Here is an 18,676-nt window from a genome sequence, read left to right as displayed (position 1 = left end):
ATGTGTCAAGCTGACTGCGCCAAAGATTGCCCAGTTGTAGCCAGTATAATATTATTTCATATATATAATACAAGGAGTAGATCTCCAAGATTTACTATGGGAATTTGTTCACGCAATTATGAAGGACAAGAAGTCCCACACTTTACCATGTGCAAGCTGGAGAACCAGGAAAGCCAGTGGTGTAAATTGCAGTCCAAGTCCAAAAGTCTGAGAACCAAAGGATAATGGTCTAAGTCCCAATCCAAGTCCTAAGGCCTAAGAATCAGGAGCACTAATGTTTGAGGCAAGGAGAAGATGGATGTTCCAGCTCAAACAGAAACAAATCCTCCCTTCTTCTTCTATTTTGTTCTATTCAAGTTCTCAGTGGAGTGGATGGTGCCCACCCACATTAGTGAGGGTAATCTTTACTCAGTCGAACAATTCAAATGCTAATCGCTTCCAGAAACACCCTTTTACACACACCAGAAAAAATGGTGTACCAGCTACAACTGGGCATCCTTTAGACCAGTCAAGTTGACACATAAAAACCACAGGATAATAATCTATCTTTCCTCTCACCAAATTTTGAAGCAAAAATTATATCCCACCTGATGTGCTTGACGTACACAGAGGAAATTAGTTATTTTTTTTTAATAGGGAAGGTAGATAGAAGTAAATAGATGTAAGGCTTCTACACTTTATTTTTAAAGTGGTAAAATATCAATACCAGTAGACTGTGATAAGGTATGTATAGATATTAAAATTTATAAAGCAACTACTATGAAAACTGTACAAATAAAAGTAGTCAAAAATGAGGATATAAAAAATACATATTTGAATTTTAATATTCTCATTTTAAGCCTTAGTAATTAATTGCAAACCTGTCAATAAATAAGAATCAAATATGTTTTGTGATGATTTCTCATTCCCAAGGAAATAGATGTTGATCATTTTTCTTAAAGAAATGATTAGACATGTATGTCCCTTTCCCAGGGTCAATTAAATACTCTGAGAGAAAATAAAATTTAATACTTGATGAATAAAGCACTTGTTTAAAGAATTTTTTGATGACTGAACCAACTTGATTTATATTCCTATTAAGTAGAGATCTGCAATTAAAAGTATCAAATAATATAAGAGAAGGTCCATAACTTCTATTTTAAGGAAAAGCAATGAAAAGCATCTGATGACCTCCAATGCAGGTCTCCCTACCTTGCTACCTGTTCTCCAGTAACTTTGGACTGAAAGCGAAACTTCTTTATACCTATCTCACTACAAAGCATACTGCATTAACCCAGCAAATCTCAGCTTCATTCACCATCTGGAAGCAGTACAGGTAGTATTTGAATGATGCTCAGCATTATAGTATTTTGTATGGAATAAAAGAAAAATAAAAATCCTATAAATTGTTCTTTATATTTTGATGACCCAAGCTGCAATGAGCTGATTCATGCCCCCGCCCCTACATTCATATGTTGAAGTCCTAACACCCAGTACCTCAGAATGTAATGGTATTTGGAGATATGCAAAAGATATAGGCCTTTAAAGATAGGACCTTTTAAGAGGTAATTAGGGTAAAATGAGGCCATTAGAGTAGGCCCTAATTTAATGACTGGTGTTCTCATAAGGAGAGGAGTTAAGGACACAGACATACATACAAAGAGGAAAGACCATGTGAAGACATGGCCATCTGCATGCCAAATAGACAGGCCCTTGGCAGAAACCAACCCTGCCAACACCCTGATCGTGCTCTTCTAGCATCCAGGACTGAGACTATAAATTGATGCTGTTTAAGCCTCCTGGTCTATGTTATAGGCTACAGCAGCCCTAGCAAACTAATAAACTAATCTTTCATCTTATTGTGCAGAAGTGAAGAACATGAAACTTCTGGGGAAGTTCCACAAAATTTTACCATGATAAAATCAGAGACTTCAAAGAACCTCACCTTATGAGTTGTACAGTATTTGCTATGACAGAAACCTAAAATTTTCTCCTGAAGGCTTTTTAATGCTTTGAGACAAAAACTTTAAACAATATAAGGAAGAAATAATTGAACATCTTTTCCTTATTCTATCCACTCCCATCAGTTTTTCATTTGTTATACATATAGGTGGGAGAAAAAAACTTAAGAAAACCTGTTCCTCTTTTTTGTATCTGGTAATGCGAGGAACATAAAATTACTAAGAACTTCTGCCTCCGGCCAAGAATGAGTAACAGGGACTGCCACTCGATAAAAACAAAAATCAGACAAAATATATGAAACAATAGTTTACAAGACACACACTGGGCATCTTGCAATGAAGGAGAATAATCCATTCCTAAAGAGCACAAAACAAATGAGGTGAGGTGTCTGAATACTTTACCTTACTACTTTGAACAAGTTTTAGCTGTGGTAATGATGGGAAACCCAGGAGGACCCCCGACTTGAAAAGATGGAAATTAGAATCTGGGAATGCCAACATGACTATTGTTAGTAGTAAAATGTAAAAGAGAAGAGAGAGCTTTATAGAGTGAGCCCTCAGAACTGTGAGGGTTATCCTCAAGTATTAATATTTATTTTGTATGAATGTATGCATGTATTTTTTTTAGATAGGTCTTGCTCTGTCACCCAGGCTGCAATGCAGTGGCACAACTGAGGCAGCCTCCTAAATAGCTGGGACTACAAGCACACACACTACCACACCTGGCTAATTTTTAATTTTTTGTAGAGAGAGTGTATTAGTCTGTTCTCACACTGCTAATAATGACATGCCTGAGACTGGCTAATTTATAAAGGAAAGAGGTTTAACTGACTCACAGTTCCACATGGAATTGTGCAACAAAACAAAGATAAACAGATGGGACTTAATTAAACTAAAAAGTTTCTGCACAACAAAGGAAATAATCAACAAAGTGAACAGACAATCATGTTGCCCACAAAGTCTAAAATATTTACTATGTGGTCCTTCACAAGGAAAATTTGCCAACCCATGACAGAGATGATCTGAACAACACTATCATCCACTTTTAGTTAATTATAAAACATTACACCCAACATCTACAGAGTATTTTAATATGTACATAATATATTCCACAAGGCTAGATAGCATGTTGAATAAATTCAGAAGGACTTAAAATATACAGAGTATGTCTTTAACCAAAACAGAATTAAACTAGAAATTGATAATAAGATATTAGGAAAAATTCCCAAAATCTGGAAATTAAGCAACCCACTACTAAATAACTCAAGAATCAAAAAGAAAGAAGGGGCCGGGCATGGTGGCTCATTACTGTAATTCCAGCACTTTGGAAAGCCAAGGCGGGCGGATCACAAGGTCAGCAGTTTGAGACCAGCCTGACCAACGTGGTGAAACCCAGTCTCTACTAAAAATACAAAAATTGGCCGGGCATGGTGGTATGTGCCTGTAATCCCAGCTGCTCAGAAGGCTGAGGCAGGAGAATCGCTTGAACCTGGGAGGCGGAAGTTGCAGTGGGCCAAGACTGTACCACTGCACTCCAGCCTAGGCGACAGAGTGAGACTCCGTCTCAAAACAGAAAGAAAAAAAAAGAAGGAAATTAGGAAAAAAAACTGAAAATGAGAGAGAACACATACCACTCAACATATCAGAAAAGAGAGATAATCACTACAAATCTTACAAATATCAGAAAGATAATATTAGAAGCAATTTCATGCCAGGAAAATTTGACAGTTTGGATCCAACATATGAGATTTTTGAGACATGCAACTCACTAAAAGTCAACAAAATGAACAGGAAAATCCAAATATCCCTACATGTACTTAAGATATAATTACTTATTGAAAACCTACCCACAAAGAATACCACAGGACCCAGTGCTTCAACTAGTGCATTCTATCAAACATCTTAAGGAAAGTAAACTAATAACTAAAAATATTTTCAGAAAATATAAGAGAAGGAAACAGTTACAAGTCATTTTTCAAGGCCAGTATAGTCCAAATATCAAAACCTGACCAAGACATTACAAAAAATAACATGACATATAACTTATATATATAAATCCTTAATAAAACATTAACAAATGTAATACAGATATAAGTTGTTTTCAACAAGATCAGAAAAAAATTTGAAAAATGTAACACTCATTTGTAAGGTAATCTCCCAGTAAATTGGGAATAGAAGAGAACTTCCTCATTCTGATAAAAGGTATCTATGAAAACCCAGAGGGTGCATCATACTAGATGGTACTTTCCCCTTTAGGATCAGGAGAAAGAAAAGGACGCCCATTCTTGCCACATCTATTCAAAGTTGTGCTGTAGATTACAGGTATTCAGAGAAAACGGAATACATAAATAAAATGTACAAAAATAAAAATAATGAAGTAACACTGTATCTATTTGCAGATGACATGATAGATTACATAGAAAATCCTCAGTAATCTGTAAAACAACTCTATAATTAACAAGTTAATTTAGCAAGGTGGCATGATACAATGATAATATGAAAATATCTGCTCAAAATTGAAATAACTAGCAAGTGAATTTTTTAATATTCCATTTAAAATAGCATCCAAAACCCCCACAAAAAACTTAGGAATAAATTTAACCCAAATGACATATAAGACCTTTACACTAAAAATTGCAAAAAGAAGATAATTTTTTTCAGATTGATGTATTTAATTCTTCAGAGATAAAATTATTACATAGAAGACTGTTCCAACCCAAGCCCTATTATTTTATGATATAGTTATTTAAATTATTTTACAGTATAGTTGTTATAATGTCACTTGATGTATGAAGTTGAAAAAGAGAAATATAAAAACCTGCATAATGTAACACTGATTGAAGAAAGGCATCACATTTCTCTGACTGTAAAGAATAGAGTAATTTCCATGGAAGAGCTCATGAAGGAGACCACCATGTAATGAAGTTCTTTTGGCATGTACAGAAGTTCAACATTACACAAACATAAATATATTGCAAATAAAATTTCTGTGTAAAGCCATCAGTAGCAAATCTCTTCTTATATTCATTATTACACTATTTCCAATTCTAGGTAATAATAGTCTATTTTGAAAAACATAAGACAATGGCATTTCTCCTTTCAAAGACTAATTTTTATTAATAATATTGTAAAGAGATGAAAAATGGATTATGAATTTTCCAATATAAACTTTACCCAATTAAAATCATTTTTTTAATATTAGGGAATATTAGTCATCTTTCTTAAGAGTGATATGTCAGGGATGACCCCAATATGAAAGACTCAACAGATTACTTTCTGGGTTGTAATCAAGCTCCACTTGGTCTGATTTTCAACTGAACACCTGAGTCAAGTAATTATACAATTATTTGAATATAATGACACTATGATAGCTTGACTTGCAAACATACTTAAAATAAATGGATGAATGAGTAAATACCATCTGCTATATATGGCAGTGGCATTGTTTTTCTTCTTCAACTTCCAGAAAAAAAAATAATCAATTATATATTATCCTATCATCCTTTATCTATTTCTGTTACAGTAACTGCTACATTGCATACATAAGGTAACCTGTCTATCTGTTGGTTCTCCCAGTTTCCCATGAACTTCTCTGAAGGAGGAGACAATATATTACTCATCTCCAAATAGTCATATATATTAATTTTTTAAACCTAGAGAGAGAGATGTAGCATTTTCATGTATTGGAAGATTGAATACTATTAAAATGGCACTTCTCAGCAAATTGATAATTTCAAGGAAACTCCAATCCTAACCCAAGCAGTCCTTTTTGAGAAAATTGACATACAAGCTGATTCTAAATTTTCTTGGAAAGGAAAGGAACCTAGAACATCCAGAACAACCTTGACAAAAAATCGAGGTAAAAACACTACTGACAAAAGATAATGAAGAAAGTACGGCACTAGCATAATGATTGACAAAACAGAGAAGAGTGGAACGAAAATGGTACACTTAAGAAATATATTTATTTATTATTTTTTATTTATTCTTTTTTTTTTGAGACGAAGTTTCACTCTTGTCGCCCAGACTGGAGTGCAGTGGTGTGATCTTGGCTCACTGCAACCTTGGCCTCCCGGGTTCAAGTGATTCCCCTGCCTCAGCCTCCTGAGTAGCTGGCATTACAGGCACCTACCACCACGCCCGGCTTTTTTTTTTTTTTTTTTTTTTTTTTGAGACGGAGTCTTGCTCTGTCCCCCAGGCTGGAGTGCAGTGGCGCGATCTCGGCTCACTGCAAGCTCCGCCTCCCGGGTTCACGCCATTCTCCAGCCTCAGCCTCCCGAGTAGCTGGGACTACAGGCGCCCGCCAACACGCCCGGCTAATTTTTTGTATTTTTAGTAGAGACGGGGTTTCACCGTGTTAGCCAGGATGGTCTCGATCTCCTGACCTCGTGATCCGCCCGCCTCGGCCTCCCAAAGTGCTGGGATTACAGGCTTGAGCCACCGCGCCCGGCCTATTTTTTTTTTTTTTTTAGTAGAGATGGGGTTTCTCCATGTTGGGCAGGCTGGTCTCGAACTCCTGACCTCAAGTAATCCACTCGCCTCGGCCTCCCAAAGTGCTGGTATTACAGGCTTGAGCCACCACTCCCGGCCTAATATAACATATTTAGAACAAATCTTCAAAAGCTAGATACAACATCACCGGGACAAGTATGCCAAAGTAAATTTGGCCTTACTGTAGTCTGGAGACAATTTCAGTTACTTAAATCTTCCTAAAATCAAAAGATTGTATTTAATAATATATAAGATGCTAACACACGATGAAAAGGTACTAAAGTGGAAAGGCAAATGAGACCAACAATGAGACAAATACATCAAATAATTTTTCAGATTTTTAAATGAAGGTGCTTTTGTGAAAATACCATTGCCTGCAAATTCTGAATTCTTTTTACATATGCCAATATACTGTTCTTATACTATCATCGAGACAGAAAAGTGCCAGCTGTTCTTTATTTTGCTGTAACAAGCCAAATAAGAAACTTCTGTGCCGAAGAAGAAAGAAAGATAAACATATTGCATTTAAAGAAAAAAGTTTCCATGGGACAGGAAAAGTCAGACAGCAGATATTTGGGGAGGAAAAGGAACAAATGAACTTAATGAAACTACAGATCTCTTGTACTGAAAGCTTCATCGTTTGGAAGCTTTAAAAATTATTTTGTGTTTCTATATAAAGCATAGCGATAAAATTGCCTTTCAGTAGAAAAGATTGAAATTTCATCCCTTCATTTCACCATACATAAAAATCAACTCATGATGGATTAAAGATTTAAACTATTAAAAACCCTAGCAGAAAGCTTAGGACATACCACTCTGAACATAGGCCTTGGAAAAGATTTCATGATGAAGTCTCCAAAAGCAATTGCAACAAAACCAAAAATAGACAAGTGGGAGCTAATTAAACTAAAGAGCTTCTGCACAGCAAAAGAAACTATCAACACAGTAAACAGAAAACCTACAGAATGGGAGAAAATTCTTGCAAACTATGTATCCAACAAAGGTCTAATATCCAGAATCTATGAAGTACTTAATTCAACAAGCAAAATACAAACAACCCCATTAGCAAAAGGGCAAAGGACATGAACAGACACTTCTCAAAAGAAGACATACAGGGAGCCAGCAAGCATATGAAAAAATGCTGCACATCACTAATCATCGGAGAAAAACAAATCAAAACCGCAATGAGATAGCATCTCACACCACTAAGAATGGCTATTATTAAAAAGTCAGAAAATAACTGATGTTGGTGAGGTTATAGAGAAAAGAGAACACTTATATACTGCTGGTGGGAATGTAAATTAGTTTAGCCACTGTGGGAAGCAGTTTGGAAATTTCACAAAGAAATTAAAACAGAACTACAATTTGACCCAATAATCCCATTACTGGGGCACGTACCCAAAGGAATATAAATCATTCTACCATAAAGACACATGGATGTATATGTTCACTGCCACTATTTACAATAGCAAAGACATAGAATCAACCCAGATGCCCACCAATGGTAGACAGGATAAAGAAAATGTGGTACCTATATACCACCAATACTATGCAGCCATAAAAAAAGAATTAAATTATGTCCTTTGCAGCAACATGAATGAAGCTGGAGGCCATTATCCTCAATAAATTAATGTAGAAACAGAAAGCCAAATACCACATGTTGTCACTTATAAGTGGGAGCTAAACATTGAGCACACATGGACGCAAAGAGAGGAACAACAGACACCAGAGCTTACTTGAGGGTGGAAGGTGAGGGTTGAAAAACAGCCTATCAGGGACTATGCTCACTATCTGGGTGGCAAAATCATTTGTACACCAAACTCCAACGATGTGGAATTTACCCATGTAACAAACCTGCACATGTACCCCCTGAATGTAAAAGAAAAAAGAATAAATAAAAATGACATAAGAAAGCTCAAACAATTATCATCTTGAGCCCACCATCAGGGAAAATAATAAAATGGGTCAGATTCCTTCCCCTACTCCTAATCCCTATGCTTGAACATACATTCCAACCCCATTTCCAAATAAATTATCCTAGCTCAGGGTCTGTGACTGTTTAAGACTGGTAGAGGGTAAAAGATGTGTTAGGTAATAACTAATGTTTAACACAGTACACACATATTAAAAACTGAGAGAAGAAAATTAAGATTAAGTGCTCTCTTCATGGTGCCTCAAATCCTAAATCTTATTTCAAGAGTTAAAAAGAAGAAAACCTATCCCAAGGAAGAGAGGTAATGCTTAAGAAAATTTTTTAAATGGAAATATAAGATAATATGTGAATCGATGACTTAGACCAGCAGTTCCCAGCCTTTTTGGCAGCAGGGACTGGCTTCATGAAAGACAATTTTTCCACAGACTGGGAGGGTGGGGGATGGTTTGAGGGTGACTCAGGTGCATTATATTTATTGTGCACTTTGTTTATATTATTATTAGATTGTAGTAAATCATGAAATAATTATACAACTCACCATAATGTAAAATCAGTGAAAGCTCTGAGCTTGTTTTCCTGCAACTAGAAGGTCCCATCTGGGGTTGACAGGAGACAGTGACAGATTATCAGGCATTAGATTCTCGTAAGGAATACACAATCTAGATCCCTCACATGCACAGTTCACAATAGGGTTTGCACTCCCATAAGAATCTAATGCTGCACTTGATCTGATCTGACAGGAGGAGGCAGATCTCAGGTGGTAATACAAGCGATGGAGATGGGGGAACTGTAAACACAGTGAAGCTTCACTCTAGCCTGCCACTCACCTCCTGCTGTATGGCCCGGTTCCTAACAGGCCATGGATTGGTACCAGTCTGTGGCCAAGGAGTTGGGGATGCCTGATTTAAACTATATTTCAGGAGGCTTACTGAGTACAAATTAAGAAATAATCCCCTTGTCAATTTCACTAGGCAAAAATAATGGATATTGATCTCTGTATACAATACTTATGCCTTTAGTAGAAACACTTTACAACCATTATAATGTAGATAATTATATATGCCAAACATTTAAAAATATTACTGTTTACAATGTGTTTATGGTCAGTAAATTATAATTAGGCATAGGAAAATATTGTCACAAATTCACTGAACATGAACAATATGTTAGCATAATGTAAAAAACAACTAATTTAAATTGCTTCTAGAAGACATAGCATCATTTTCATCCTAAGCATAGATACAGGATGCTGGGTATAGAGCAAAGCAATATGAAAATAGATTATAAAGATGGTTCAAATTTGCTTGTTATTTATGATGGACAATGGCAACATGGACATATTCTATCTGAATAATAATTATAAATTAATTAGCAATAGCAAATAAGGCAAAACAAATAGAAAAACCATTCTTCATATAACCAATTACAAAAGGCTAAATTTGAAAGTATTTTATAAAGATAAATTCTATTAATGTCTTATCTTTTATTAGCGGGTAAAGTTTTATTTTTATTGTTGAAATCCTTAACTGTGGTGATTCAATGTATTTTATAAATAGCTAGGATGCTTACTTACACATGGGGCATGTTCATTTAACTTTTTTTTTCCTTTTACCAGCCTCACATAACATACCTTAAAAAGTCTTTTGGAAGGTTCACAATTATGGTCTGCACATGGCTTGGGTCCTTTTTCAGTGTCTAGAGATGAAACTGAGAAAGTATATTATATTTTATCATAGGTATAATGTATTCTGTCACAACATTTAAATTGGCTTCTGAAAAATGAAAGGATATTCTAATATTTCTCTTCCATTAAAATATTAAGCAATTTTCCTAGTGCTAAATGACTCTTTTTAGCAAAAAACCTAAGTTAACAATTTGCTTTCTATAAATCAAGACAACCTTATTTCTTCAGTGAACTTAAGAATTAATCAACTTTCCTGATAATGTTTGGCTGTTGATTTTGTAAAATCAGAGCAACAGATTTGTTTCAATTTTAATAACATACATATGTATATGTAATGTATACATTTATGTGCACTCATTCAATACTGTATTTAACTCTATATAATATACTGTGTGTCATTTAACTCAATTCTTAATCTCTAGCTGCAAAATGATAGAGGTAGGATAAACTCTGATCACAATACTGGAAAGGGAAATGTGGTTGGATTTTAGTAGTGGTCATGGTAACTCAAATGATGAATATTTACACTCAGATATACATTCATTTATTTAATAAATAATTGCCAGGAGCCTACTGTGTGCCAGGAATTACTCTAGGTGCTTGGGATACATAAGCGAACAAAATCAACAAAATCTCATTGAATTTAGCAATGTAGAAATGAGTACTGTCTCTCCAAGATCATCTGAGAAATGTTCCTATTGTACTACAAGATGTAAAAAACACATGGAAAGAAATCTGATTTCTAGCCTGAGTTCTATAGGAGGTCTACTAATAAACATAGGTATAATGTAAAATAACATTTGAGGCTTCTACTCTAATCTGTAAAACAAGGGGCTGAATAATGTGATTTTTGTCACCCTTTCCAGTTATGAGGATGTATTTAAAAACAAATACTTTACCCCAGCAACCAAAATCTCTATAATTTATCTACTACGAATCTTGACAATTTTGTTTTTCCCATAACTCTATTTGGATGCTATCCATTCGCTATTCTACTCCTAATATTGCTCTATGATGCCTGTGTACATGACTTTAAGTTGTTCATTTTCCATAAAATTCTTTCAAAACACCAATAATTTTTCAGGGGCCTCCTTAAGTGTTCATCTCCTTAATAACATCTTCACTTCCTTAGAACCCATAAAACACTTGGTAACTCTTCTATAGTATTTACATAAGTTGTACTATTATTATATGAATATTTTCTTTTTACTATAATATAATCTTGAAGAGGGATCCTTACTCTACATTACCAACATTTACCTAGTATGTCATGTAAAATATGTCTGATGGACAACTGTTGATAGGAAGATCATAAAATTGATCATAAAAGTATGAATATATGCAGAGTATATTCCCAGAATAACAGGAAATCTTTATTTTGTTGTTTAAACATATTTCTTTCATATCTTCCCAAACCCATACATGGTGTAAAACTTCACTCTTGCCATCTGAGTTGATATTATGAGGTACTATACAATATTATAGAGAAGATAACAAAATCCAACCTAGTGATCTTATAAAATTAGATTAGTTAATTTCAGACAGAGGTCCAACTAGAGTCACAGACTTGGGGAAGAAAAGGTTTTATTTATATTCTATTTTTACCTTAAGTCCTTTTAAAACGAGGTTATCTAAATTTAGGCCCAAGAAAAGTTAGATCTCTAAATTTTATCACTTGAACCCGGAAGGTGGAGGTTGCAGTGAGCTGAGATCATGCCATTGCACTCCAGCCTCAGCAACAGAGTGAGACTCTGTCTCAAAAAAAAAAAAAAAAAAAATATATATATATATATATATATATATACTAGAGTTATGAAAAGCACTAGCAAACTGTAGCCAGGTCTTTTAAATATTAATAACCTAAGGTACAGCTTTTGAATGGACTGTCCACAAAGTAATTCAGAAGGTGGCAGACCTGAGTCTACCAATGCATCATAAAATGATTATGAGATTGAATCATCACGATGATGTAAAATTTTCTTACTTTTGAATCTTTATACAAGTTTAAGGCAACTTTTAACATTCATTAAGATCTACTATTCATGAAACTAATGCAAAACTGTCAGAAACCACAACATAGAATCAACAGAAATATAAGGTCTTTTCTTATCTATCTTTTCAGAATCAGTATACATAAAAGATTGCTAAAGTAAAAAATATCTAGGAGACTGTTTCAGCCCAAGTCCAGTATTAATGGTGTCAACAGGCAACAGACATTATATCCATCCCCACCATATCAGGCAAACCACATGACACTCATGTTGTCTGCATCAGCTATCTCCTCCTGAGCTTCTCGCACATCCCCTCTTTATTTAGGCTAGCTGACTAACCTCATCCTGTATACAATCACCTAGCTTTTTGTAAGATAAGTTTTCTACAAGATTAAAAAATGAAGAAGATAGAAATGACGCCAGCAAAAATAGTAAAGAAGAAAACTGCTAACCACCTCTTTCCATAGAAACATGGAAAAAAATGAACAAAAATGGCCAGAATCAACTTTTGTCAGAACTCCAGAAAATGATCAAATGTTTACAACAACCAAGTGAATGCTAAATCAACAAAAGATGACTTCAACACAGAATTTAAGAAAATCTCTGTCAAGTCAGTAGCTGACCACAAAGGTTAAAGAGAATTCAAAGGTTAAATATGTGTATGTAACAAAAGTTCAAGTAAATGGAAGACAGACCTCGGACGACATGACAAAAGATGCAGAAAATTATGAAACAAACAACTACAACCCACACAAGCAAGAACCATACACACTGAAGAGGCAGAAGGATCTGATTTCAAAAGTATCCATTAAAATATTTTAAAATGTAAAGTTTAAAAAAAATAGAAGTTATATAAAGAAACAAGAATGTATGGCTCATTCACAGAGAACAAAATATAATAGAAATTGTCCCTGAGGAAACACAGACATTGGACTTGCTGGACAAAAACTCTAAATCAGCTATCTTAAATATGCTCAAAGAACTAAAGAAAACCATGAACAAAGAACTAAATAGGGAAAATGATGCCTTCACAAATAGAGATTATCAATAAAGCAAAAGAAGTTACAGAACAAAATCTAATAAAAATTATGGAGCAGAAAATTGTAACAACTGAAATGAGGAATTCACTAAACATTTTCAACAACAGATTTGAGCAAGCAAAAGAAAGAATTAGTGAACTTGAAGACAGTTCACTGAAATTATCCAGTCAGAGAAGAAACAAAAAAAAAATTTTAAGTGAAGAGAACCTAAGACATCTGTGTAACAACATCAAGTGTACCACCAGATACATGATGGGAGTCACAGAAAGAGAGAAAAGTGAGAAAGTGGCAAAAAGAGTATTTGAAGAAATAATGGCCAAAATTTCCCAAATTTGATAAAACACATACAAGATAAATAGAATTCACATAGGGTAAATACAAGGAATCCCACACTGAGACAAATTATAATGAAACTTTCAAAAATCAATGACAGAAGCTTCTGGGTTGCTGAACATGCAGAGATACTGGGTGGTGGCATGCCCAAAGTGGGCATGTAAGCTCCAGGCCCCTTCCCACATGCCTTGCCCTGTGCATCTTTTCCATCTGGCAGTATATCTGTATCTTCTGTAATATTATTTATAATAAATGGGCAACCATTTTTTAAAAAATCAAAGACAGAGAATCCTAAAAGCAGCAAGAAAGAAGTAATTTGTCACATACTAGGTGTCCACAATAAGATGAACATCAGATTTTTCATGAAAAACCACAGAGGATAGAAGACAGTGGGATGATATATTTAAAGAACTGAAATAAAAACATTTCAACCAAGAATCCTGTATCTGGCAAAACAAGCTTTCAAAAATGAAGAAGAATCTAAGATCTTCCAAAAATCAACAGCTGATGAAGAATAGATAGTAACTTGTTACCACACACAAAAAAAGAATACTGGCAAAAGTAACTACACAGGAGTACATCTAGATAAATATAAAACGTAAATATAGATAAATATAACAGTCAGTATTCTTTTTTCACTCATCTTTTTTATATGATAATAATGACAAATGAGTAAAACAATAACTACGAATAATAACTACAAATCTATGTTAGTGTATACACAATACATAGTAATGGAATTAGGGACAACAGCATAGAGGAGGAGTGACCTTCACAGGAGCAGAGTTTTGGAATACTATTATAACTAAGCTGGAATCAATTCAAACTAGTTTCTTATGAGTTTGAAATTCTAATTATAGTTCTCAGGTTAGCCACCAAGAAAACAACTAAAATATATTAATAAAATAAAATGAGAAGGAAATTTAAATGGTATTCTATAAATAATTAAACACAAAAGAAGGTAGTAATAGGGATAATCAAACAAAAAAGATATGAGACAACTTCTGGTTTCTATTTGACATCTAAAGAACTTGTCAGTTGTCAGGCCTGTATCAACAACAACAAAAAAATCTGCAACTTTTCTTAGACCCATCAGAAAATTGAGGTCACTGGGAAAACTGCAGTTTCCAAAAATGTAGAGGCAGATAGGTGTATACAGAGAATCACAACTTACCAGGACCAGAAGCCTGCTACTGGAGCCATTACCAGGATAATTTAAATTATAATTGAAGGACTGCTAAGAAGTTCAGGGTGGACAAGCTCCACAGTTAAAACTGCAATGGGGTGCATTCTTGGGCGGCAGGGGAGGGCTTCCAAACTTTCATGAGTTTTATGTCCAGGAAACCCAACAAGTTCTCGGGGTTAAGACTGGAGGAAAATCTCCTTGTGCTTCTAGCAAATGGAAGGAGAAAAGTAACCACTTGGAAGTAAACCAAACCAAAGCACAACAGGAGCATCTGAAGTACAACTAGTATTTTGGAAACCCTGCCTCAAGAGAAATACCTTAACAAAGTTTCATTTTTACCAGAGTCTCAATGACGTGGGGGAAGGGAAATACGAAATTCAAATACCCTCTAGCCCTCTCAGTGTAAACTGAGAAAAAGAAGCACTTGTGAAGGTCTCAGGCAAAGGACACAGGCTCTCTGAAAAAACTGAGAGCAAATCACAGACTTACAGGATGCTTACCCCCCATACATGCATATATTACCACTATGTTTACAGAGTTCCGTATAATGCCATGGTATTATTATGGAAAGCATTTCAAGTCTTATTCAAGAAAAAGTCTCCATATGACTCAAAGACCATAGGAAAGATAGTAACAAGAGGATCAAAAAAAAATGTAGCCTCTAGTACTACGATAAACAGTAAACAAAGCCCAAATCCCAGCCAGATAAACAGGAATATCACACACCAAAAGAACTATTTAACTAATTTTTTACTACCTGGTGCATAATGTTCAGCTTTCCACACACACACACACAAAAATGGAAAACATACTAAAAGTCAATTAAACACAGTTTCAAGAAACAGAGCAACCATCAAAACCAAACTCAGATATGGCAGAAATTTGGGAATTACGGTACAGAAATGTAAAATAATTATGAATAATATGCTAAGAGTTCTCATGGAAAAAATGGGACAAGATGCAAGAACAGAATGGATAATGCAGTGAGAGAGATGGAAACTCTAAGAATCACAAGGAAATGCTAGATATCAAAATCACTTTAACCAAAATGAAGAATGCCTTTGATGAGCCCATCAGTGGGCTGGAGGAAAGAATCAAATAGATTGAAGCTTGAAAATACATCAGTAGAAATTTCTCAAAGAAAGAAAAAAACAAGAAAAGAATATCCTAGAACTGTGGAATAATAGCATAAGTTGTATAATATACAACATGGTAATGCCAGAAGGAGAAGAAGAAAAAACAGGAAAAAGTGCTTAACGTCACCAATAATCAGGGAAATGCAAATGAAAACCACAATGGGATAAGATCTCATGCCTGTCAAGATGGCTATTGTCAAAAAGATGATAGAAAATGTAGTGGTGAGGGTGTGGAGAAACTGGAACCCCTGTATACGGTTAGTAGAAATGTACATTGGTACAACAATTGTGGAAAACAGTATAGAGGTTACTAAAGAAATTAAAAATAGAACTACCATTTGACCAAGCAATCCCTCTTCTGGGCACATATCCGAAAGAAATGAAACCACAACCTCATACATTTATCTGTGCTCCCATGTTCACTGCAGCATTATTCATAACAGCCAAGATATGGAAATAACCTAAGTGTTCAATGATGGATGACTGGATAGATATAAATAAATAAATGCATTATACACACACACACACACACACACAGAGGAATATTATTCAGCCTTAAAAAAGGAGATTCTGCCATTTGCAACAATACAGATGAATCTAAAGGACATATGTTAAGTGAAATACTATAGGCTCAGAAAGAAACATACAGAATGATCTCACTTTAAGAAAAAAAGAAAATTGAATACATGAAATCAGGAAGTAGAATGGTGGTTACCCAGGGGCAGGGCAGGGGTGGGAGTAATAAGGAGATATGAATCAAAGTGTACAAAGTTGTAGTTAAGAAGGATGAATAAATCTAGAGATCTGATGTTCTGATGTACCACATGAGGACTCTAGTTAATAATAAGGTATTATATGCTTAAAAACTTGCAAGAAGAGTCATTTTACCATGAGTCATGCTCTTACCATGGGGTGGAGAGGAAAAGAGAGATAATGATGTGAGATAATAGATACGTTAGTTTGCTTGACTTGCAATAGTTATTTTAATATGTACATATGTGTGTGTAAACATGTTGTATACCTTAAATTTATACAGTTAAAAATTGTTTTAAAAAGTAAATTGCTTTCCTATGTACTTGTAATAAACAATTGTAATTTGAAAACATTGAAATGCCATTACACTAACAAAAATGAAATATATAACAAAATATGTACAATATCTCTATGAGGTAAACTGTAAAACTCTGATTAAAAAAATCAAAGATCTAAGTAAACAAAAAGATATTCCATGTTCATAGATAGGAAGATCCACTATCGTTACAATGTCAGTTCTTGCCAATTTGATATATACTTTAAACTCAATGACACTCAAAATATCAGTAAAATATTTTGTGTTTATCTGCAAACTGATTCTAAAATTTATGTGAAAAGGCAAAAGACCTAGAAGAGCCAACACATTATTAAAGGCAAGAAATACAGAGGACCAACATTACCCAACTTCAGGACTTACTATAAAACTACAGAAATCAAGACAGTATAGTACCAATGAAAGAACAGACAAAGAGACCAATGTAAGTGAACAGAAATCCCAGAAATATACCCATGTTAATATACTCAACTGATCATTCACAAAGGAAAAAATGGCAATTCAAGGGAGAAAATATAGTCATTTAAAAAATGATGCTTGACCAACTGGATATCCACATGCAAATAAATCTAGACTTATACGTTTCACCAAAATTAACTTCATAATATAATCACAGACATGTTTGTAAAATACACAAAACTGGAAAGCTGGAAACAAAGAAGAAAATTAAAGTGACCTTGGGTTTGTTAGTGACTTTTTACATACAAATATGCATGTAAAAATGTGTGTGTCTATACTTTGCTCAATTTTTCTGTAAAGTAAAAACTGCTCTAAAAGTAGTCAATGTAAAAAAACCCCACACAATATAGAAAATGTGTAGCAAAAAGGCAAAAGTAAGTCCTCCTTTATCAGCAATAATTTTAAATGTAAGTGGTTTAAAGGCACAAATTAAAAGGCAGAAGTGGACATAATGGATAAAAATGCAGGATCTAACTATTGTCTACAAGAGATTCACCTTAGGTGCAAAAACAAAAAAATAGGTTAAAAGTAAATGAATGAAAAAAGATATTTTGTGCAAATAGTTATCTAATCTAGATAAAATGGATAAGTTGCTGGAAACACACTACTCTACCAAAACTAACTCAAGAAGAAACAAAAAATACAAACAGATCTCTATATAAACATCAGATAAAATAAACTTTAAGTCAAAAATTGTTACAAGATGCAAAGAAATGCATTATATTTTGATAAAAGGGCCAATCTATTAAAGAAGATATAACATTTATAAGTATATAGGCCTCTAACAACAGAGTCCCAAATTATATGAAGAAAAAATTGACAGAACTGAAGGGAAAAGCAGATAATAATAGTGGAAGACATCAATAACGCACCTTCAATAATGAATATAAAAGGCAGAAGATCAATAAGCAGATAGAGTACTTGAACAACACTAGTTCTATACAATATACACAGGACCTTCCACCCAACAACAGGAGAATACACATACTTCACAAGTACACATGAAACATTCCTCCAGGTAGACCATATGTGTAACCACAAAAGAGTCTCAGTAAGTATAAGAAGATGAAAATGATATAAAGTAGCTTCCATAATCTGAGAAACAAAAATAGATGCCCCTTTATCAACTAAGATGGATCCCAAGGTTAAGAAAACAAAAATTAGCTATGAGCTAAAGGTTCAGGGCTCAGCTGACATGTCAATTCCCTAAATTTCTATGGCAACTAAAAACAACAAACACAGACACACACACACACACACACACATACCTTGCTAAACTCTTTAACAACAGGAGCTATCGGACAAATTACCAGACTCCCTTCCTAACTCTGATTTACAACCCAGACCACTAAAATTCTGACTGGACAGAGAATCTGCCTTACAAATACTCCTTCCT

The 18,676-nt window shown here is 34.4% G+C and overlaps 1 protein-coding gene across 2 annotated transcripts in view; it reads right to left on the bottom strand.

Annotated features, from left to right (window-relative positions):
- ZPBP (zona pellucida binding protein) overlaps positions 1-18,676 on the bottom strand; it is a 155,005-nt gene that overhangs the window by 62,834 nt on the left and 73,495 nt on the right. For both annotated transcript variants that reach the window (XM_032758120.2, XM_032758121.2), the window contains exon 6: positions 9,995-10,071. In XM_032758120.2, the coding sequence (XP_032614011.1) occupies positions 9,995-10,071 (77 nt within the window). The remainder of the gene's footprint in view (positions 1-9,994; positions 10,072-18,676) is intronic.

This window comes from Hylobates moloch, unplaced genomic scaffold (genome assembly GCF_009828535.3).
Source record: "Hylobates moloch isolate HMO894 unplaced genomic scaffold, HMol_V3 SCAFFOLD_1, whole genome shotgun sequence".
NCBI classification, from domain to species: Eukaryota; Metazoa; Chordata; class Mammalia; order Primates; family Hylobatidae; genus Hylobates; species Hylobates moloch.
Note: the sequence above shows the minus strand (reverse complement) of the source record. Positions and strands in the feature narration are given on the sequence as shown.